This window comes from Acipenser ruthenus, chromosome 7, assembly GCF_902713425.1.
Source record: "Acipenser ruthenus chromosome 7, fAciRut3.2 maternal haplotype, whole genome shotgun sequence".
Lineage (NCBI taxonomy): Eukaryota > Metazoa > Chordata > Actinopteri > Acipenseriformes > Acipenseridae > Acipenser > Acipenser ruthenus.
The window spans coordinates 13,776,159-13,801,526 of NC_081195.1; the positions used below are offsets into that span (position 1 = coordinate 13,776,159).

At 36.5% G+C, this 25,368-nt stretch overlaps 1 protein-coding gene across 2 annotated transcripts in view; it reads right to left on the reverse strand.

The window, feature by feature from the left end:
- The window catches only part of LOC117415677 (poly(ADP-ribose) glycohydrolase), a 64,666-nt gene extending 40,294 nt beyond the window's left edge, over positions 1 to 24,372 (reverse strand). The window contains exons 1-10 of one of the 2 annotated variants that reach the window (XM_034026316.3): positions 24,216 to 24,372; positions 23,426 to 23,604; positions 22,145 to 22,211; positions 20,928 to 21,779; positions 18,715 to 18,895; positions 17,959 to 18,081; positions 17,734 to 17,817; positions 17,014 to 17,088; positions 4,412 to 4,504; positions 1,776 to 1,930 (exon numbers count right to left, since the gene is read on the reverse strand). In XM_034026316.3, coding sequence (XP_033882207.3) covers positions 1,776 to 1,930; positions 4,412 to 4,504; positions 17,014 to 17,088; positions 17,734 to 17,817; positions 17,959 to 18,081; positions 18,715 to 18,895; positions 20,928 to 21,779; positions 22,145 to 22,211; positions 23,426 to 23,603 — 1,808 coding nt within the window. In that variant the 5' untranslated portion in view covers position 23,604; positions 24,216 to 24,372. The other variant, XM_034026315.3, reaches the window with a different exon arrangement.
- Positions 24,373 to 25,368: the final 996 nt, after the last annotated feature.

Consider the following 25,368-nt stretch of genomic DNA (forward strand, 5'->3'; position numbering starts at 1 on the left):
AATGTTACATTATTTCGTGTGGCCTAACTGACAAATCCTGGTGTGTCAAAGTATGTTGCACTAACATAAACCATCTGAAAATTGAAAATTCATTGAGTCAGTTACTGGGCAGCATGTTGGAAATGATTTGCAAATTAAGTTAGGCCAGGAAAAATGTGTTCATTCTGAACTGAACAATGGAGTTGTACTAACAAGTTTATACAAATGAAACACCTACAGTATTGGAGGTATTCAAACTGCAGTACACTAACAACCTGCTTTTCCTCAGTTTCTAATCAGGTTAATATCAATTAAGATGGGTAGTAATTCAATCCAGAGGCTGCTTATTAGGTGCTGCTTACCAAAACTAAACCAACTACATTGTTTCTGCTTCTGTGTTTTAGGAAATGTTTAATTTGCAAACAAAAATCACTCGCAATATAATATAATCATATAAACATAAAACAACATATTGTATAGTATATTTTGTTATTTGTTAAAATTGTACCATCCAAACTAATGGTCAAATACAAAGTACAGAATCAAATAAAAAAAAAAGTCTATAGGAGAAAATGCTTTAAACAACAGAAGGGATTATGATGGATTACCAGTAGTATGATTTATAAAACCAGTACTATAATTGATAATGGTGCTCTTCCCCAAAAAACACGGATTTATAAAAATGTTTATGTATTTTATAACTTTTTATGCTTGTAGAAGATGATTCATGGAGTGCACAGGTAACTAAAGTCCCCCCTGTTTATCTAAAATGCAGATCTCAAACATCAGGGACTACCCTTTGCTTTCTTGGAGCTGGAAAAACTTAAAAAGAAAAAAAAGTAAACTGAGAGCTTTATTTGATGGACATGCAGACTTGGGCATTTACTCCCTCATACACTTACCCTCATACAAGTTTTTGCTTAATTAGAGCTATGAATCTATTGACGTTCACATGCCCATGACACCAGAAATAAGTACCCTTATCTCAAAACAGTCATTTTGCTGTCCCAAACCTTTTTGGTAAAAACTTAAATATAAATATATCAAACAGAGCTCACTAAATGATTTACCATAAATCCAGTTTTGACAGAAATCTGTAAATCTGTGCACTGGAAGATGTGTGGTGTCCAGCATAATAACATGTCCCTTTTTGCATATTATTTAAAATGAAAACATTTGTTTATTCCTTTCACCTGCACTTTCCATTAATTTACATGAGAGCTTTGGGAAAATCTCTATAGATTCAAATTTCCCTTGTATTAGAGTTGCGAGAGAGAAAAAAAAATATTGTGGCGTATTGTACCATGGTTGTGGCAGGTCACGGGGGAAATTAACATTAACTCATGAAGCCCATTGTACTACACAACAACACATTAGAGCAATCAATATCATGAAAATGTAAATCGCCTTAACCTACATTCATTGTATGGACTTGATGTAAAAATGCAGGCGTGACAGACAGCCAGCTAGCTCTATATATCCTCTGCAAAAGAATGTCCTCAGCACGATTCATTACATTTTAATAAGCAGGTCTGTCGATGCATGTAAAAACCTCAGCATGACATACAGACAGACAGTTGGATAGACAAGAACCGCTCCATAAACTTTAAATCATGGAATACGTACATGTGTACCCACGTATGTTCATATGTGCGCCACAGCTGTTTCTCCGAAAGCAGAAACTGTTGCCCATTCATTTGGTGAATCTATAGAGCTTTTGATACACCTTGGTTCTAACCATTCAGCGTATTGATTTACTCCAATCAGTGACATTTGAAAAACATACAGTACTGTACCTGTGGAAATTGATGTCTGGATAATTTGAATACTCAGATTTCTTAGCATTGCGGCGGGGGAATGTGGAGAAGAAGGCATTAGCCAGGAGGGAGGCTATCTGTTCTTGTGACAATGTGATGGAACGATTCATCTTCATCTTAAGCAGCGGTATCGGCTGCAAGGGCAAAATAAAGGAAGCAGAGATAATTGGTTTAGCAATTTACCAAACAAGGAAGCAAAATAACATTTAGCAAATTACAGGGAGTAATTTAGGTCCACTACTGGATTCTTAAATCAGCCAGCACCATTAAAACACAGGGGCCATTTATCTCTGCTGATGGGCCTTGTTTAAGAGACTGAAGATTACTAATCAATACAAAAGAAAAAATAAATTAAAAAATATCAGGTGGTATACAGCTGCAGCACTGAACACATGCACGTTGGTTATGCTGATCTTCCTTTAAAAGATTATAATTTTACATTTAGCTATTACTGATTGTGTTTTAATATTACCTTGCACAGTAAAGCAAACCGCTTAATAGTATTTTCAAAATTTTATCCATACCTATTAAAAGACTCCACATTGTCTTCATGAGGTGTGCAGGGCACTATGGTATTCTAGTTAGCATTTTGAAAAATGTGGTATAGGTGTTTTTATACAAACAATATGCATATTTTAAAAGAGATTTAACCCAAGACTGCTCATTCATGTGTGTTATACACAGGGTGTGCATTATATCCATTTTCAGTATCTAATGAGAGCACAACATTCATTTAACTATAAAGATCTGCTGTAAGGCTACTGGATATATACCAGCTTCAGAACTTGCAAATTCATATAAGCTCCCATCACAGGGATTCCTAATAAAAACTAACAAAAAAAGGCTATTCAATTGACAATAAGGTTGTTTACTATTAGTACCAACATGAAAACTACTGCTAGTACAGGATAGGATGATAAAAGGTTAAGTCTGTAATCAATAAATCACAACCTTACTCAAAACTTTCCAATTAACATAGATGAAACAGGATGAGTAACTCTGCCAAATATTAATGAGTAAAGAGCTTTTCACAGATTTATTCTGAATGGTCATTTTTCTCAATAAAAATAAATCAGCGAGACAAGAACAGGTGGAGCATTGACCATAACAATACACTAATCACTCAGTCAACTTCCCAATCAGACGAAGTAGGGGAACGGAAGTAGAGTCCAGCTCCAATATCAGTACATCATTAATCTCTACATCAGCTCCTCAGCAACAGGCAATATATTTCAATAAGCCCTGAGGAAGAGAGGTGGCATTTCTATTGATCTCAGTCGCTGCTCAATTTTCTATCTTATTGAACCAACATTGGATTTTCTCAGGGGCCAAAATGTCCTTATTGTTAACAACCTCAATACATTCTCAGCTGCATTAGCAATAAAATACAATGCATATGAGCTGCTGATAGCAGAAAACTCTTGCACTGTACACCCGAGGTGACATTAATTTCTAGAATGATTTCTAGTTAATATCCATTGTCCTGCAGATCCTTCCGACCCATACAAGCGCCTGGCCTTTGGCAGGGAACAGAGCACATAGTGAGATAGATTCAGAGCATATCTCTTTTGCTGTTACTTCCTCATCCCCTCACTTGTATTAAAACATCAAACCCTGGCTCAATTCTACTGTAGATAGAAAGCAGAACAATTCACCCTGAAAAGTTGTTTAATTCGGTGGATTCATGGTTAGGACAGGACAGTAAATTGTACATGTATGACACTGAAGGACCTTTATGAAGGCCCCTACACAACGTCTATATGTGTCACTGAAACTTTAAATGTGGCAGTGAAACAGTTCATGTTTAGTAAGCAAGTATTAGAAAGCTTTATTGAGAAAATTATAGAATACAGCTACAAGTATTCAATTAAAATATCCTAACTTTGTGTGTTTCACCCAGACTACAATATACTTTAATACCAAGTAATTCCATTCAAGCCAATCTATACATAATCAATTGATCCAAAGAAAAGTTCAAATTCAGCATAATCAAGAACCTAACAGCAGATCAAGCAAACACTCTTTTAAATACATTAGTACAGGATGTTTGTATAGTTTGGTAATGGAACAAAACAAAAATTGACACAAGCCTCTAAAAGGCTTTGTTTTGAAGAGTAATTCTAATGATTCATGTTGACACTTTATTCAGGAGATCTCTTAGGGAAATCAGCCATTCCCTTTGTAGGACTTTCCCCCCAGCCAGTTCTTTAATTTAACTGACCCTGCTGAATGGATGCCAGGGAATATGTGTTTTTTTTTGTTTTTTTTTGTATAATGATGAAATGTTGACAAACTTAAAAAAAAACAAAATAATATAAGTCAAGTGTACCCCGATACCTGGTGCTGTATAAGAAATTAATTGACTAAAACTATAATATAAAAGTGGTTAAATCCCTTGTTCCAGAGGGAAAACATTCAAAATCCACAGGGGTGGAAAACAACTGTCAGATTTCTCTCTGTATACCTTCCATCACCCATGGATGTGTTTCCATTTTTCCTAATGTGTCTTTTCCGATTAGGGATGTGCACTGTCCTTTAAAATTCTCCATTAAATGAATCAGCCTTTGCTGAATGAGGCTCTGCTTCAGATATGGCCACATGGCTCTTGGACCTACCTGGGTGCACAGCTTTGGCAGTCTGAGAGCTAAGTGCACCATTTTAGGCAGAATAGATCCAAACAGATGTTCAACTTCTGCATATTCAAGAACCTAAAAGCAGATAAAAAAAATAATAATAAATTAATCTTTTAATTATTTTTGTACACAAATCCTTAACACAGAACATTAATATACCATTTAAAACCATATTACATGGACCAACATTTTCAGTGCTAAGTGGTTTAAAATCTGGTTGCAATACTGCATCAGCCAACCTAAAAATTCAATATAACCATATTTCCTGTCACCATTGACACATACTATCAATTAGACACCAATGATTATGGATTAGTTTGACACCTCAAATGACCACATCAAAATTACACTTAAACCCTATTCTCCACTGTGCTGCAATGCTATGGCATGACATAATTCATTCAGAACTGTAACAGATTATGCTGTTTTCACACTTTCTGTAATTAAACCAGTTTCTTGCTGAATTAAATTAGATTCAATAACAATTTATATTAGATTTATTTTCATATTCCATGTCCCATAAACTGCTTTATGGAATTAATCTTAAAACATCTGGAAATGAAAATAAACTCTCTTTTGTTGAATAAAACAAACACCAATTAATGAAAAAAAATATACTGTGTGTGACAATTGTTTCATACTGTAAGATTTTACCCCATACCCAAACAGAACAGTCAATCTCCTTAAAAAAAAGCAAAAAACACTTTTTTCAAACTCAAAAATAGATACCAACGACAAGGCAGTACAACTGTGGTACAGTGAGGGCAGGTATATCTGAATCCATGAATGTTTCCAAGAACTCAATTAAAAACCTATGGAGCAAGGGCTTTTAGTTACCGAGCTCCCTTACTTTGGAACTCACTTCCAAATTGAATTCGGAATGGTGAGTCTGTCAGTATTTTTAAAGCATGAAACTAAATAAAGCATTAAATATTTATTTGATTTGGCTTTTCACAAGCGAGTAGTTTGGAGCTCTTAACTTGCTGTTTATGTACTCTGGGATGCTTGCACACGAAGGACATTATTTAAATTCAATTGGTATGGTATGGTATGTTAATATGGAATTTTTCTGTACAGTAAAACATATTTTACAAAAAAAACACTAAAGTAAAACAGATTTATAGGAGCAATGTTAGAAGTATGGCTTTATATAAATGCCTAAGATGCTCGAGAGCATACTTTACTCTCTTCCCAAGCAACCACGACCGATTTAAAATAAACATGTGCAGTTATTTTATCATACAGTAGTTGAGATTTACCAAGTATTTTACAGCAATATTGGCTGCAAAACATCAAGATGATCAATCACTGGGCAATTTCATCAAGGTTGTTGGGCATGTTGGCTGATTAAATGGATTCTTGGAACAGATGCAAATGGCCAAGAGTGAGCTACAGGACACGGTGTTCCAGGGCAAAAAGCCTTGACTGGCAATTTAGCAAAGAACATTTATATTGCTGCAAAGGAGGCTTGACTAAACACTGTCATAAGTAATGACCTGCTTGACATCATAAACTGTTCCACTGGGCATAATGAATGACAGCAGCTGACAGCTAGGATGGGCTTTAGCTGAGGTAGCAAACCCTGATGTTTTTAAATCAAACCTCGACAGTGCATCAAATCAACTAAACCAAACCAACACGCTGCGCATGACTTGGAACAGGTCTATACATCACATCAAGCTGACAAAGTAATCAAGCTAAAGATGAGCCTGCATCCCAGCAAAGTTTAGACTTACAACAACTCTTTTCTGATTTTTATTCCTTAATAAACTAGAAAAGGTTGACTGACTCTGGTCTCTGGCTATGTTTGAGAGGTTACATTCCATAAATCTGAATGCAACTACCTGATCAAGATTGCCAAGGACAGATGCACTGCTTTTAACTTTTTATACACTTTTCAACCTGATCCACAGCTTGCACATTTTCCGTTTAATGCTCTTTTCTAAAACCTTGATTCAATAACCTCCGTTTCAGCTTTTCCAGTTTAAAATAGTATATTGGCCCTAAATCGCAAAACTCAAAAGCATTTGGGTGGTGCATACATAAACTATGTTCAAGTACAGCTTGTGTCTTTATTGTTTAAAACCTTGAAGCATTTATGTAATGTAAACTTCCATGGATACTGTATTTACATTATCCCTGTTTGGCTTAGATGATGCAAGCATCACCTGCTCAGAGGGGTCATACCTACTGTATAAATACAGACGTGCTCAAATTTGTTGGTACCCCTCCACAAAAAACGAAGAATGCACAATTTTCTCTGAAATAACTTGAAACTGACAAAAGTAATTGGCATCCACCATTGTTTATTCCATATTTAATAGAAATCAGACTTTGCTTTTGATTTTTTATTCAACATAATATTGTAAATAATAAAACAAATGAAAATGGCATGGCCAAAAATGATGGGACCGCTAACCTAATATTTTGTTGCACAACCTTTAGAGGCAATCACTGCAATCAAACGTTTTCTGTAGCTCTCAATGAGACTTCTGCACCTGTTAACAGGTAGTTTGGCCCACTCTTCCTGAGCAAACTGCTCCAGCTGTCTCAGGTTTGATGGGTGCCTTCTCCAGACTGCAAGTTTCAGCTCTTTCCATAGATGTTCGATAGGATTCAGATCAGGACTCATAGAAGGCCACTTCAGAATAGTCCAATGTTTTGTTCTTATCCATTCTTGGGTGCTTTTAGCTGTGTGTTTTGGGTCATTATCCTGTTGGAGGACCCATGACCTGCGACTGAGACAGAGCTTTCTGACACTGGGCAGTACGTTTCGCTCCAGAATGCCTTGCTAGTCTTGAGATTTCATTGTGCCCTGCACAGATTCAAGGCACCCTGTGCCAGGTGCAGCAAAGCAGCCCCAAAACATAACCGAGCCTCCTCCATGTTTCACTGTAGGTATGGTGTTCTTTTCTTTGAAAGCTTCATTTTTTCGTCTGTGAACATAGAGCTGATGTGACTTGCCAAAAAGCTCCAGTTTTGACTCATCTGTCCAAAGGACATTCTCCCAGAAGGATTGTGGCTTGTCAATATGCATTTTAGCAAATTCCAGTCTGGCTTTTTTATGTTTTTCTTTCAGTGGAGTCCTCCTGGGTCTTCTTCCATGGAGCCCACTTTCGCTCAAAAAGCGACGGATGGTGCGATCAGAAACTGACGTACCTTCACCTTGGAGTTCAGCTTGTATCTTTTTGGCAGTTATCCTTGGTTCTTTTTCTACCATTCGCACTATCCTTCTGTTCAATCTGGGGTCGATTTTCCTCTTGCGGCCGCGCCCAGGGAGGTTGGCTACAGTTCCATGGACCTTAAACTTCTTAATAATATTTGCAACTGTTGTCACAGGAACATCAAGCTGCTTGGAGATGGTCTTGTAGCCTTTACCTTTACCATGCTTGTCTATTATTTTCTTTCTGATCTCCTCAGACAACTCTCTCCTTTGCTTTCTCTGGTCCATGTTCAGTGTGGTGCACACAATGATACCAAACAGCACAGTGACTACTTTTCTCCATTTAAATAGGCTGAATGACTGATTACAAGATTGGAGACATGTGTGATACTAATTAAAGAAACAAATTAGTTTGAAATATCACTATAATCCAATTATTTATTATCTTTTCTAAGGGGTACCAACAAATGTGTCCAGGCCATTTTAGAATATCTTTGTAGAATAAGCAATAATTCATCTCTTTTCACAGCTTCTTTGCTTTATTCTATGACATACCAAAGGCATGCAAGTATACATGATAAAATAGCTTTTAATTTCATCACTTTTCAGGAGGAATGAAGCATTATTTCAATGAGCTGTAAGGGTACCAACAAATTTGAGCACATCTGTATCATGCTTTATTCTACAGACATTCTAGGATCCCAGAAGTAATCTCTGCACTCCAATACAAAACAAATTGTTAAAATCGACGTGCAGGACTGGCATAAAGTGTCTTGACGGGGTATATACATTATGCTGTTGCTGTAACTGCATCAAAGGGGAGGCAGAATTTTGAGTAGTGAGTAGACTAAGGGATCTGATTACATCTCAGTTATCACTAACCATACAGTAGGCTCCACAGATTCGTACAAAGTATCCACAACAAATACATTTTCTCTACCAAAACGCCCTACAATGACGCTACTGATTAGTTAAAACTGTTTGCATTGGTGGCAGCATTCTAGAAAAACTATTGCAATACTGGCCTAGCCTATATTTATCTAGACTTTCTTTGCCTCTGTTGGTACATCCACCTACAACCCAGTTTCCTAGATTAAAACTAAAACCATGATTTAACAAAACTTACAAGGATGCCCAAAAAAGGCTAACTATCGTATAGATAAGAGCATGTGTGGAATGTCTATAGCTATCAGCATATATTCTAGGATGCTCTCCTGGCAAAACCTGAACCAAGTTGACAAGCAGACTCCACAGCATCCCAGGTACTAAAGGACAGTCACAAAGGGCATTCCAAAAAGTATTTAAAAAAATAATAATAATAATAATAATAATAATAATAATAATAATAATAATAATAATAATAATAATAATAATAATAATAAAGTAGCTCTTCAAAGTTGCTGTTTAAATTTAGATTTGGCAAGGTGTAACAGTTTTTTTTTTCCTTTTGCATATATTAATATGTCTTTCTGATAGGATACTTCCCAAATATTCAGAATACCATTACTTTTGTTTTTTGGTCCTAATCCATTACAAATTGTATTATAGTAGAAATGACAGTGTAAACATGCCATGACAAACTAACTATTTCTTCATACAGTATAACAACTGTTTCATGTACTTATGCCTGACTGAAAATAAGAAAATCACCCTACACTTTAAAAGGACAAGTCAAGCATGCTTTATATCTGAAAGTATTTTCTTGACTGCCTCCCAGTTGGTGGTTTTCGGGGGGGGGTGGAGGGGCGTAAAAAATATTGCCCGCTCCACCTCTTATTTACTCCCACCACAGCTAACTCCACTGTTAACATGATTGAAAATGTCCTCAGCTGTCAACCCCATCTTCAATTACTGAGCCTCTTCCTGATTAAAAGCTGGGCAAGAGAGCAATAAAACATACACTGTAAAAAACACAAGGGAGGGAACACGCACCTGTGACTTTTTATTTTTTATATAAATCAGAGCACTGTATTATGCAGCGAAGGACCTTATTTAGTAAAGGGAGAGCGTTTCTGACATTTATCAGAAAACTAGAGGCTGACACATTCATTTCGGAAAACTAGGAAGACAGTTTACAAGACAAGGGCTAATTCGTATTTCTTTTTTTTTTATAGCCATTATACTTCATCTGCCAATCAAAGTACTATACGGTCTCCGAGGCTTTTCACCTCTTGACAATTACTGTAGCTTTTCTGAGATGTTTTGAAAATGTAATTAAGTCCGAAGAGTTTATTGCAAGTGGCTGGCATTATTTAATATAGTTCTATTTCTTTGCCGCTTTAGGGTAGAACACTTTGTAAGTAGTGAAGAGTGAATAAAATATTCTTCTGCTATAAATCCCAGATTCAACAATTACATTGTTAATAACATTGTAACATTCAATGACAATCACAACAAAAAGGCCATGACCTTTAGGCATTTGAGCATTGCATTTGTTAACTGTAAAATCCAACCAGAAATACTGACTCAACTGAGACATCCCATTATCCTAAACCACGGATAACCTTGTCTCCTAATCCTGCCATAATGCCACACACTTGTTGTTGTGTTTAATCTGGAGAAGCTGTAAATTGGCTTCTTTACATCTTACACATATGGAGGTTCCACACACAATTAGAATTCCCACAATAACATTGTCAGTAGGGTTTAGGCTTGCCTTGGGAAGGAAAATGTGGTTTATAATAAAATAAAATAAAATGATTGATTACAAGTTCCTTTCCCTGTACTGGAAAAGTGAAGAAGTAAACCCTGATACAGTCCGTATTATATGCGACTACTGAACCTTATACATATTTTAAGTACGGGCTAAAGCAGGTTTGTTAAACAGAAAAATAATGACTAGTAAACAAATCACACATACCTTTAAGGTTAAGACTGACCAATGATTTTGCACTTTTTTTGTTGGCTCAAATAATACTCACATTGGGTGATTTAGAAAATCACCTAGGTCTATTAAAATGCAAAACAGACTGTTGTACTGTAGTTCAGTATCACAGTAGGCACCTGGTCAAATGATTAAGAAATGAGTAAGAAAGAAATAAGACCAGATACAAACTATTAGCACATTAGAATTGCAGTAAACTGCCATTAATTACATTTAAAGGTCCTAAGGTTCATCAGAACTATCCTGAAAGGCTTTGTACATTGGATCATGTCTGACCTCAAAAAGCTTGTTACATTATTAAAGATGGAACAGCCATTCCCTTTGGTGAATGACAGCTCTGAAATGCAGCCCTGAAGCATCACAGTGCTTAACCAAATAAGCAATCCAATGCATTGCAGTTTGTACTTCCAGGTGGAGCAAGTTCGCTTTTTTCTGAACATTGAACATGTTTGGTATACTTGCATGCGAATCTCGAAATTAAATATTGTGTATTAAAACAATAAACCAATGCTAGTTTAAGTAAAATAAATAAATAAATAAATAAAGCCTAGGAAAAGCCATGCGGGATGAGGAATAATAGTGTGGTTGTCAATCCTAGCGACCCACAGGGAGCACTGCATTTCCCTCTGCGCTCCTGCGCAGTTAGGAATAAAAGTCAATTGGCACTTAGGCTTGAGTCCAGGGTTGGCAATAGCTGTTGCTTAGGCTAGGTGGGTGAAAAATGGCGACTGGCCTGAGAGCGGGAACAGAGGATTAAACCTAAAAACTAACAAATAAACAGCACTTGCTGATAGGTGTGTTGTAAAGCAAGCCTGAACAGAACTGCAGCTAGTTAACAGTGCCCCCTACTGGACACCTACAAAGATACCTTTAAAGGTTTAAAAAGAATAAGCCTCAATAAACCAGGATATTATAGAAAGTGTCAAGAATTATGGGCACCACGGGCAGCAAATAACCAAGTTACTGCAATGTACTTCATGAGATAGCCTCTGCCTTCTATATTGTTCAGCGAATTGAGTGCAAATATTTTGTTAATGTCTGTCACAATGCACATTCACAGTACATGGTTGCTGAATAACCTGTTGTAATAAATGTCCATTCAAAGTCAAGCAGTTCTAAAGCAGGTCTTACTGAGACTTCAATACAATTTCATCACTAAACCAACTAGGAATGTATTTATTTGTGAACAAAAATATCCCAGGGGCATAATGTAGGCAAATGGCGTCTCTGATGAAAGTCTGTAAAAATTAAGTCAAATGGGTAGATTAAAAAGACCTAGATCATTGATATGGTACGTTTAAACAACGTGGCATGAGGGCTCCCGAGTGGCGTATTCAGTAAAGGCGCTCCGAGTGGTCTGCAGGATGCGCCCTATAGCCTGGAGATTGCAGGTTTGAATCGAATCATTACCAAACGTGACCGGGGGTTCCTAGTGGGTGGCGCACATTTGGCCGAGCGCCGACCGGGTAGGGAGGGCTTAGGTCGGCAGGGCAATCCACGGTTCACCGTGCACCAGCGACCCCTGTGGCTGATAGGGTGCCTGCAGGTCTGCAGTGGAGCCATTCAGATCTGTGTTGTCCTCCGGCACTATGGATCTGGTGGCTTTGCTGTTGATCCGCAGTGCAAAAAATGACGGATTGGCAGGAGCACGTTTCGGAGGATGCGTGTTTCAGAGGACGCGTGTTTCAGAGGACGCGTGTTTCAGACTCCGTTCCCCGAGTTGCCGGGGGTTTGCAACATTGAACCGGGATAAAAAAAAAATAATAATAAATGTGGCATAAGAAAAGTAACAACATTATTATTGTTACTTAATTGAGAATCATAGAATACAGCTGTACCAAATATTAATACATTAACTCAGAGTGTTATATTACCAGAACTATAGCCATCTTAGGTAAGAGGTTATGGTCACCAACACATTTACAATTAAAACATGACAGAGAATCACAGAATACAAGTTTTTACGAGTATTAAGCCAATATTTTAAAATGTTAGTTAAACAAAAAAGTCACATGACCAGAATATGTTAGCCATTTTGGGTCACAGATCAGATTTAAATACATCAAATATCCAAAAACATATTAGGAAAGAGCAACAGTCGGGAGAGGGAGGGTATTTTTGCGCTAAATGTAATACTATAAAGTACTTTTTTTTTTTTAATGAAAGAAAAAAAATAATACAACTTACTGTAGAAATCACATGAATATTTACAATGCAACAGAAACAAACTTCTGAAAACTGTAAACTCAACAGTGCTCAATCGCATTTTTTAAAATGTATTATTTATTTATTTAGTTATGAATGCACTTGCGCATTCTCGGACTCAGTAGTTAATGAGAAACGGCGACATGGTAAAGTATGTAAACTCAATCATGGAAGACTACAAATAAATGTAAGGACTGGTTGGTTCCATGAATATTTTTAGAAACTTAACATTTTTTTGTATGAAATGTACAGTTTTAGACCCTTGCAAAACCCTGAAATTTGTTTTCGGTGGGGGGGTATTGCACTCTGCACCTGTCCTGGGGGGGGGACCTCCATACCCCTCTTGCCTTCTACTTAGGATTTCTAGCCTCCTACTTTAAATGAAAATGAAAAGACTGTATAATATATCATCTGTACATAATTACAGTTTATACAAATAAACATTTTACTGTGTTTTATATGCTTCAATTATGTGAGGTTTTGCTGATTTCATGAAGAAATAATTTGTGATGGTCCACTCTGAAGAGCCGAAGTCGCTAAACTCCTGGTTTCTAATTATTTGCACAAGCTTTGTACATGACCCTTTGGTAACCAGTTAAATTCTGCTTTTTCTGCTCGGATACAATTACTTCAAATAAGATTTTTAAGGCCTGCTCCTAAGGGAAGCAATAGAGCTTGCAAGGAAATAACCTGTCACTTAAAATCAAGTATAACTGCCTTTCAAATGCTATATATGCATGATTCCATCTCCTGACATGGCCCATCAGAGACAGCTGTTGATTTCATGCTTTGTGCCTGTCTTTTTCTTAATTAGTCTACAGTCTACATTGGGAGCTTCAGAGAAAGAAGTAGAGCCAGGTGCATGTTGGTAAGAACAGCACATTTTCATCCAAATGACAGTAATTCATTGTCATTCCCATGCAGGCAGAATAGAGTCTGATGGCACTAGTAAACAACACACTGCATTAATGGCCACAGACATGCAGCTCTAAATAACCTTACAATATTATATATTGTAAATATACTGTATAGTGGCAAAAAGTCTGGGAATAGCAAGACAACTGATTAAATAATGCCATTGTATGTATTATGATTCATCATCTGTCACAGGCTACACAAAAAAGTCTAGTACACTTAAATATTGTCTGTATATCAACATATCCCTGGCCTAAAGACTATAACGTTGAACAAATAACAGTAATAGAAAGAAAGTAATAGAAAGCCCTAGAAGAAATTAACCATAGGATATTCCAAAAGGTTTGAAGAAGTTCCAGATACAGTCTTGTTTCTGGCCAATGTTCATACCAATGAAGTTGAATATGTGAATCTACCTTGTAAAAAGCTGAGAACTCCTGCACCTATTCTGTCAGCTGTGCCCATGAACATAGATCCAAGAATGTTAAAACCGTGAGTTTTCACAACAAATGAATCAATGCAGGAAACTGCACAGAACTGCCTGTTGTCCAACTGTGATTGTTCTTAGAATTCACAAAATAGCTCTTAAAGCCATAAAGGGGCTTGAATGTGATAGGCACACATATTTTCTAAATAAATCCTCTGGAATTTTATTTATTTTTATTTTTTTTAAAGAGAAAAAGAACAGAGACACACTAATAGTACATTTCTGAAGATTTCATTTATCAGACAATGACCTTCAGACCGTGATGCATTTGACTATTTGTCATTTTTTATGTGAAAAATTACAACACTAAGTGTATCGATTCATTTAGAATATAAATTATAGGTAGATGTCTCTGGATTAATTTAGTGGAACGCTACACAGGAGAGCTATAAAACATGCTAAATTAGTTCTTAGGAGGTTGGCAGGAGGTGGACTAACATTAGCGTAGAAGACACAACAGCCCTACATATCTTGGCAACGGTCCACTGTCTAATCAGAACTGAGAAATAAGGGTCATCTGTATATTATACTGACAGTGATAATTGCCAAAGGTTAAAGGGTTAGTGGGCTTTTCATAGAAAATGTACAAGCTGCAGATTTTATTTTTTCTCATTCACATGGTAAAACATAACCTTTGCCTTGAAAATACAATCCACCACAATGACTCATTAAATACAATAATTAGTATATACTGTAGCTTTCTTAGGTAAAAGACGTAGTGATCAGGCTCAGACTGACTCCAGCAGTGCAAAAGAGTGCACACAGGAAAATAAATACTTCAGCTCAGTGACTGCTCACGGTTAAAATGCTGGACTGGTATGCCCCAGGTAACAAGATTGAGAATATGTTTTAGAAAGCACTAACAAGACTAGAAATAGGCCCACCTATTTCTTATAAATACAAAATAAGAAAGTGTCTTGGTATTTAATGAGCAAAAAATATATATCATTTAACCATTAGCAAATGCACTTAGAGTAATATCTTTCTGCCTGTACATAACATCTATGACAGATGCATTGCAGCATATTCATCTTTTGTATCACAATAGAATACTACATAACACATTTACTCTGTATAATGGTATGCAACCTGTAAATTCTCCCAATATTTGTAAAAGGGCATGTGTCCTTCATTCAATGCAGTATCTGTTTAATTTCTCAAAAGATGTATATTTAACTGGATTTATAAATAGAATCCACATAATTAGGTCATAGTGGGTAGAGCTTATCAAATTTAATGAGCTAAAATAAATAAATAAATAAATAAATAAATAAAGGCTTAAACTATTTGCTTAATACAGCATAATTAAGTAATAGCCATAACTTAAATAAATGAAGGAATATAGTTTAGTCAATTTTAAACGAACAACAAGGTTTGAAATTATTACCCCTTTATTCTCTATACAGCAGTTAAATCTGAAAGGGTACAGTGAATAAATAGTCGTGTGATCCAAGAATAACTGATTGATATGGAACCCTTAATAACATTTCACATTCAGCAAGATATCCTTAGGGGACTAGACCGCTCTATTTAATTTGCACTGTCAAAATTATTTAATGATAATGGGCCATCTGCAGAAATCTGAATACATTCCTTGATGCCTTGTGCATGCAAGGCTTCCATTCTCAACTAGCTGACATTTTAAAGATTTACTACTAAATTTAAAAACACAAACAGCTTAAGACCAGAAAAACAGGGCTACAGGTATTTCTTTCACATGTTATGCATATACTGTATATATATATATATATATATATATATATATATATATATATATATATATATATATATATATATATATATATATATTGTGACACAGTGGGGGGAAGTTTTGTCACAGACTTCCTGTCGAACCACGGTCTTCTAGTGTAAATAATTGATTCCTTTGACAACGCAAGTTTGGTTGAACGAGACGGCGCTCGTATGTTTATTATTAGTTTTTGTTTCGGCAGGTTGTTCAAACACTGACATACATATGACTTTTCCAAACAAAATAAATTCAAACAAAACAAACGGCTGCCTCCTTCATGGAGGTCTACCTAAACTTGTTAGAGACTAAACTGAGGTCTCGGACGGCTAAGCCGTTTACCGAGTCATAAACCTAATGTAATTGTTTCTACAAGAGAATTACAATCGAAAACAATACTTTCCTCAGCAACACGCCAGGTCTGTGTGCAGGACTGAGCCTTGTCAAAAAAACCTGTGCTAATTGCCAACAGGTGCCTAATCAAATCTGGCACTTGTTCAATTAGAACCTGTCTTTCAACCTGGGAAGTGTAGTTCAGTAGGCCAGGGACACTGAACAAAATTTCTCTTAGAATCCAGGGTTAAATTGTACAAATCGGGGCCGAATGTATATCCCATCCATTACCTTGCCCCGTACTTTGTTACAATATGAGTGATAGTCCACAATAATTAATGTATCTGGCAAGGTATAAAAAAACTTATAAAACTATACTTTATATCATACAGTGCTGCAAAGCCATTATTTCTGATACATGCAAGGATGAGTTTTTAGAAACTCCAAGAAAGAAAATAACGCTACCAAAAGTTTTCTACAAACATATTACATTATGGGAATACAATATGATTATATCAGCTTAGTTGCATATACAACAAGTCACAGAAACACCAGGAAAAACAATGCATTTAAGCCACAACCTCCCCTGAACATCACTGAAGCTTTATGCAGAAAGAAAATACACAACCTAGGAGTAAGCAAGTAAAAAATAAAATTTTCACAATGTAGCAACTAGAATCAGACATTACGATTCAGGGAAGGTCAAATGTTTCTACATTTTTCTTTAAGTCTATTATGTCACAGCACTGCTTTAACTTATTTTTTTAGCTAAAAAAAAAAAAAAAAAAAAGAATGTGACCACTTATACAAAAGTATAGCCCCAGTGAGTAATAAATATCCAATGCCTTACCTCTGTGCAAAGCAAATTAAGAGCAGTGAAATCCCATTTCTTTGCATATCTGACATTGTATCTCAATATTGCATCCTAAATAGGAAAGAGAATAATAAGTCTAATGAAAGAATGCATTTCTTTATTCTATAGACATATCTGTTCAATACTACACAACGATGTATGAATGTAAATTGTGCACAACATAACATTTAAGTTAAAAAGAGAAAGTGGAAGCAGGATGACGTGCAAAGAAAGCGATTGAGTTTACTGTAAATTCTCTCAGAAATGTGTAGTATGCTTTCAATAAAACAAAACTGGTCTTTTGTGTACTGATGCTTCATATTATAATTTATTGAAGACCCATCTCCTTTTATTCAAGATCAATACATCATGAGATTTGCACCAGTACAGGACACTTTGGAGAAATTGTGCCACCTGCTGGCTGTTTCTCTGCACAACATTAATAGACAGACCTTCAACTGCATCTGGTACAGAGGCTCAATCCAAATAAACGGGTCCAGGTTAATGTGGGTGTTGCATCTCAACTGATCTATATTATTTTTAATATATTGTATTAACTAAATGACTAATTTAGAAAATGCATAAATATAAGGAGATTTAGAAGAACACAAACTAGTAAATGGTCTGATTGCAAAATCATCCCCCAACAAGGCAATTCTAATCAGCTGCTTGGTGCTCTACTAATTACAGCACAAGCCTAGTTCTTATCTGTATTACCGTCACATCCAGGGAACTGTTGAACCTGCTTTGCAGCGAGTTTTGAATCAACTCCCATCGACTTTGCACCACAGGACTTCCATCCTGCAAAAACAAGAATTTCTACTGATCAGTGCTGCCCAAGGCTTCTTTTCAGTTAAAAAAATAATAATAATAATAATAATAATAATAATAATAATAATAATAATAATAATAATAAAAAAAACATTGCTGCACGTAGCCTACTTCATGTTCCACTGGGAAAAGATTCCTTTCTGAACAAGGCATCTTCACATAGGCATCATCCCAGATGTCCTTGTACTTGGTGGGATAAGGAACAGGGACCTCTCCTTCTTGGAGAAGGTCAGTCTTTAAAATAATACAAGAAAAAAGTCAGGCATGGAACAACAACATTATCTGACATGTGGTTAAATATGTTGCTGGAAATTAAAGTCTCAAGTGGTTTATTTCACTTTACCACTAACAGTTATAGTGCACTGTATTTTATAAGCTTTATTGAATAAGGTACTGCATACAAACCTGAGTTTATTGGCTTGCTTGTTTCCACTTTAATGGTAAACCACATTTTATTTTATTTAATTTAGTAGTCGCCAATTGATTTTACCCAGTTTTTCTCCCAATTTGAAACAGCCAGTTGTATTTGAGGCTCAGCTCACAAAGACAAACACACGCTGTCCTCCGAAACATGTGCCGTCAGCCAACTGCTTCTTTTCACTCTGCAGGCCCACCATGCAGCCAACCTGGGCAGCTTACAGGCATGCCCGTAGGCACCCGGCCAGTCTACAGGGGTCGGCAGTGGAATAGCCTGGACTCGAACAGACGACCTCCAGGCTATAGGGCGCGTCCTGCACTCCACGCGGAGAGCCTTTACCGGATGTGCCACTCGGGAGCCCTAAACCACCTTTTTAAACAAAGGTTTACATGCTTATTTTGTTCAGATTTACAGCACTGAACCTTAGCAGAAAAAAAAATCAATCTTACCCTTATCATCACTAAATGACACGGTGTTGCTTTTAAGTGTGGTAGTGGGGTGCCACACATTGGCATCCTCCTCAGTTCATCAATGGGCGTCCCCAGCCATTTTGCACCAGGAGGAATTGGCCCTCTATTAGGTGGTGTCCTGCTATGCTTTCTGTCTTTAAATTCACATTGGGCCTTCTCACTGTTAGAACAAGATAACAAATGTACATTTTGTAAATAATTGATGTGGAAAGTAAGACACTTTATTAGGTTAAATGGTAATATCCAGGTGGAATCATATGTCAATTTTAGAGCAACTCATCTGTGACAGAAGATAACAATGCTGGGAATAATGCAATTAACAATAGAACACATTTTTACATGTAAAGAAATGGCCTTGATTTACACATTTAACTTGCTGTTTTGTATTTGTGTGGGGGCTATACTTTGGTCCACAGAGACCCCTGCTGGAGGAAACGTGGTTGCTGATACTTCTAATTGCTCACTATGTGCAACCACAGAGCCCCCACATGAATTCTTCTGAGCTGTGAAATGGGCTCAGTTTCGACCCCTGTCTGATAGATAAATGTAAGATTGACTGTGCTGTACTGTCGTGAAAGCACAATTCGTTTTTAAAATATGGTACTGTAGCAAATGTGCAGTGTGTCAACCGGAACACGAGGGTTCACACTGGCAAATTAACCAAATGTTATGTAAAAAGAACTCTCATCTAATCCATGTGTTTAGCTGAATTGCCTGTTCATGTTTTACTAATTACCTATTCAGGTACCAACTGATCCACCTTAACTGAGTTTGATTTGTTTGCTTCTATAATGTTAACGTTAATAATGTTGCCTGTTTGTAATGCACTAATTTAAGCTGTTTTTGCAATTTTCTGTTCTTCTGTCTGCTGTAAAACACATGAACAACATCATATTAAAAAAAAAAAAAAACGCTGATTACAGACCAATAACAAAAACAGTATAAAACAAGTATTCCAGCTGCACATTGTTTTCACGTGGAACTTTTTTTATTTTTAGCAACATTTTTCTGCACTTTGGAATCCATTCTGAACTGCAAACACATTTCCTTCATCCTGGTATGCTCCAAACACACTTACTCATTTGAATGCAAGATATAAACAGTTCATAGCACACACACACACACACACACACACACACACCCATATTGCTCTTACGTTTATTCTGATTTAAAGTGACTTAGTTTAGCTTTCAATTTCATCAAAAAAATGTCAAACAGGCAAAACGAAACCCTGGGAGAGAATAAACCAATCAGGATCATGGACAGTCATGAAATTAAAGTGCGTAGGCCAAGCATTTTCTGTTTACTGGCACGACACACCCACCAGAGGATTATATTTCAGAAACAACCTTTGATGATTTCTCACCTACAGTGGCTACTTGAAGACAGCAACAATCTGCTTCAAATAATGCACGTCATACAAACAATGGAACAAAAAAAGGAAATGATTACAGTTTCCCCATATATTACAGTATTCAGTAAAGAAACCAAGCTAATATGAACTGATAGCACATATTACCTAATAAAAGCATTGGCAGTCAACAATTCAGAAACTAGTCATGAATGCATTAGTAAATTAATAATATTTTGGTTTAATAGATTTGTCTTTAAAATCTTTAGCATCCTATTAAAGATATTTAGTATTCAGGGATCATCTCAGAGGGAAACATGAATCACATACATAACCCCAGTCTTTATCCATTCTTTAATTCATCCTAATACTTTTCAATGATAGAGTATATCATGAAGTCACAGATAGCATTTTAATGTATCAGTGTATTTATTCTGCCAGACATCTCACTCTGAGTTATTCCCCTTTGGCCTTGATCACAGAACTTCCAAGTCAATACAAATGAATAAGACTTGACCACCCTTGTACAAATCACAGGAACTAAACCAATATTAACTCGCTTAGAAATGGGAAGGCCATAATTTTAACATTATTGCACACAGGAGCCTCAGACCAAACAGCCCTGATGTGTAATGATGTAATAAAGTTCATAAAGTTTTTCTTTTATTGACTGTGAAAAACTAAGATAGAAAATGGTATTTCTAAGTCCATCAAAATGGCAATAGCAAAAGCCGAAGCCCAGCTATGTCTGATAACTGAAAGACAGAACTGAACCAGCCACATTAGAATGATGGACACGTTTCTTGTAATGGAAACTACAGCATGAAAAAACAAAAATTACCTGGTTGGTGGTGTTTCTGCTTGCTTTTGTTGGAAAAAATCAGTAATTTTTGATTCCCTTTTTCCAGAAGACTTTGCAGCACCTGAGGATGAGGAGGGACCAGGTGGACTTCCTGTCTTCTCAGGCTTATTAGAGTTAACTGCTGCTGTCTTTCCATCTTCTCTGTTTTCCCCTTTCCCCTCAGCCAATATGGAATCTTTGGTCTCAGTGGGTTCTTCAACAGCGTCTGCTTTGGTGCTGGCCACAAGCTTGGGGTCAGAGATCTGCTTGCTGGAGATCTCATCTTCAAGAGCTGGGGATTCTTCAGCAGCTCTAGGATGACTCCCTTGTTTTTCAGCCCGACTCAGGCTATCTTCACACAGCACAGGGTGGCTAGGCAGGCTCTCCGGACTCATCATTTCCACATCTTCTTCATCTGTTTGGAGACTCTTACTAACAGCTTGACCTCCCTGGTCTAAAGTAGAATCTGTATTCAGGTTACCCCCAGCCATCTCTACTGGACACACCTTTATTGGTTTGACTAGCCATGTGTCAAGAGTGCATGGGTTCTTCGGTCTTTTTTCACAAGTCAAATTTATCTGATTGTCAGCTTTTGTTCTGTGGTTAGAACTATCTAATCCATGTGCCTTTGTACCAGACACCTCCGCTTTGGTGCTTGTTGAAACGTCCATTCCCTCGAACTCTACTGATTTGTCTACACCTTTTATTTCAACATCTTCATTTTTAGACAGGCCCAAATTATTTTCTCTGATTGGATCTCTCTGCTGAATGTTTTCCTTCCCAAAAGAAGTATCTAACATAAGATCTTTTCTAGAATCACCTATTTCTAGTTCTTTGTTAGAGCTCACATTTCTAGAGAGAGAGAGAAAAAAAGAATGATATTGAATATCAATCAAAATTTGTAAGCTTGTTTAGTTACTATTAATATTATACTCGATTGGCATATTCACCCTTTTTGGGACAGCAAATATGAATCCTCAGATATACAATACATTTACAAAACAATATTAACCAACATTGCTTCTCAGTTTAAAAAATGAAAGCAGGTAATATTTCAGTTAAAAATAGTTTTCATATCAATGTGAAATTAAGTATGAAACTAAATTCCATTCATTTGTGTTATATAAATGTATCTGTAACTGAAGTATCATTCTTACAATTGGGCAAAACCACACAAGCAAAAACATAAAGGACAAACAGAGGTAGAGATAGATTACATTGTAGTGTCCATTTTCAGTTCCTTCCTTGTGCCACAACAAGCATCAGCAGTTTTCAGTTTGTTATCTGCAAAACAATTGGGAAGAAAAATGAATGTAAGCATTGTAAAAACATCTGTTCAACAAAAAATTAAAAAAATTAAATCAAATCACAATACAACCTGCAGAAAATGTCTACAGGGTAATTCCAAAGTGGACCAAATTGTTCACATGTGATGAACAAAAGGGTTCCAATGTGGTACTGTATGTGTGCATGGTGAAAACATGTCAAGTTCTGGTTTCTTATTCTTATACACTCATATTATTACAGTCCTACAACACTGATCTAATGGGCTTTGTATTTTGCATGATAAAGAGAAGGCGAATTTTATTGGATGTGACCTATTCCTGTAATTTTAACATTACCAGAAAACAGAGACCCCATGACTTTTTTTTTTGGACAGTGAAAGGCAATGCAATTCTGTACGAAGCATCCTGTAAAGATGGACCTTACTAATCCATTAAAGTAGAAATAGGGTCATTCAATCTCAAGTAAGGCAACAGGGGTGTCGATTTTTTTTTATTAAAACTGATTCAGGCAGACTAGTGTCCATGAGAAACTGAAAAATCCCAGGATTCAGCTCTTTTGGTTCAACTGTTTGCGAGACACAACTCATGAACCATTTGAGAAAGATTGTTGTTAAAGAACTACAATTAGCATTTGTGAAGATTACATTATACAGTATCTATACTGACTTGCGCTACATATGTTTAATTACTGAAGTAATTATCCAACAAATACACAGGTTGGGGACACAGAGCATGCGTGACGTGTCATAAATCAATGAAAATAAAAGGGGATCCGTTTTTATAAATTTAATAATGGTGTAGACAAATGATCAGGTAAAGCTTCAGACAGAGTTGAGGTGGTACAGCAAGCAAATTTACTACTCTCTCATGTCTGCGACTTATGGAGGCCTGGGTTTAAATCCATCTCAGATGACAACTGAAATACGTGCGTTTCTAGTTGGCATAACCAACACACAATTCAGCAGTTTTCAACATCTGCTTGACTATATGGAAGTGGGGTGTTCAGGTCTGATTTGAGGTGCACTCAGAGATACAAGGGCAAGCTGTCTGTTTCCAGTGCCTATTCCCTTGTATTTTAAGATCACTAAACTTACAATTTATAATTGAATAAAAAATATATAAACAAGTTTAAATAGCAGCATATGTTTAGTTTCAGAACATGGAATGCCTGTTGCAAATAAGTATTAATAAGCAAAAACTGGTATCACAGACCTTTGCTTGAATTAGGAATGCAAGATACTATGGTGTCCAAGCCAATCTCTTGCTGTGCCACCCTTGTGTTTGACAGCAGCTGGGACCCTGTTGTTGTGCTTGTAGTAAAAGTGTTGCTGGTGTTAATTTCCAACCTCGGTTTTTTTCTTGGTTGTTCACAATCAGAAACTGCAGGCATGCTTAAACAATAAGAACGCATAGCATTATGTATTACACAAGGATGTATTTATAAATCATAACGTTTTCAGTAACAAGTCACATATTTGAAAAGCTGTGTTATAAATGTACCTCTATATATATATATATATATATATATATATATATATATATATACACACACACACACACCCTAATTACCGGGGTTATGTTATATTCGTTTCGAAATGCATATATAAACAAGTAATAATTAATCACTGGCAGTAGTTGCTTGCACTTACAACAGGAATTTCGTTAGAAGAGTAACGTCCTTTTGATAGTACGTCCTTTGAGATTTAAAACAAAGGCAAAGAGCAGCTTTTCTCCATTTCTGTACACAACTGACTAGTATTTTTCTAGCCATACGCAAAACTGTAGATGTGACTGTCGTGATTTCTAACGCGCTTGGTTTTATCCCAAATTAAATACCCAGAGATGGTATAACTTAAGTTCAGAGTCCATTTGAAAACACACTTAAAAATACTTAGTGAGCCGCATCTAGAAAACACCATTAACAAAGAAGCACAAATCCTCTAAATTTACACCGCATGGATGTTATAAATGTAACGTTGTTTAGCTAGCATTTTTGCAATACCTATATGTTTATATTTTCCTACGACAAAATCCAACACAAAGGCAGTCCTTTTTCAGAAGATCCTTTTCCTTCTAAACTACTTTACGGCAGGCAGCAAAAATAGATACTTCTCTCGGGAACATCTCCTTGCTCTACACGGAAGTCGAAAATGAACATGATTAGTGGCAAACAGGTCGTAAAACACTTGTGTCTGAAAACAATTTCTACGCAGCGGTTTTGTAATATATTGGTGGGTTTGGGTTTATTTTACGTTTTCGATATAATTGTTTTGACTAAAGAAAATAAACATTTCTTTTTTTTTTTCTTCAAAATGGATGTCATATTTTTATTATTTTTTTCTCCACAAGGGTGTGGAATTATGTGCCTCTGCAAAACAAAAAGCCTCTTCAGAAGTTCAGCCACTGGCTAGCTTTTTATTGCTTACAAGAAAAGGAAGACAGATGACAAAGCTCACCGTATTATATGGCTTTAACATCTGTGCTTCAAACAGAAGATGCAAGAGTATTTGTGCAGACTTAAGTATCCAGGAAAGGAGAGGGGGACACTTGTCCAAACTAGAAAGCTAATAGCTGATCCCAGCAATGCTGAACAGCATTTTAAAAGGGCTGATCTCCAAGTTTATGTGGAATCGATGCATGGAACACAAGATTTGACTACCCCTCTCCAGAAGGCTACAAGATACAGATGATGGTTTAAGTAATTGTAGCTACCAAACTAATTCCATATTAGCCATTTTGAAATTCAAGTACACCAGTTTTGACATCTGGTAGAATTTAAGTTAAAGGGCGCTCCCAGTTCCATTATTCTTGTTATCTGTTTGCATTTACACTTCGGCAGTGTCTTCTGTCAGTAAGCTGATTGGTTTCACAGAAAAGAAGCCAGTGAAAGGGTGGGGACAATTTTACTCTCCAGGTGAACTGACCCAGGCTGTCTAGTAAGCAGAACTTTCTTTTACCTAGTGCAACACCAGATGTCATGTTTGTTTTAAAATGAAAATAAATGTGTCTTTCAAAACTGCACATTTGAGACCGAATAATGAATTGATGAGCATGGTGCAGACATGTTATGGAACGGTTTTGTTAGCTACAATTGCTTTCAAACCTCTGTGGTTCACTTGCTCAGTTTCCACCAAACTTATCACAGGGACCAGATG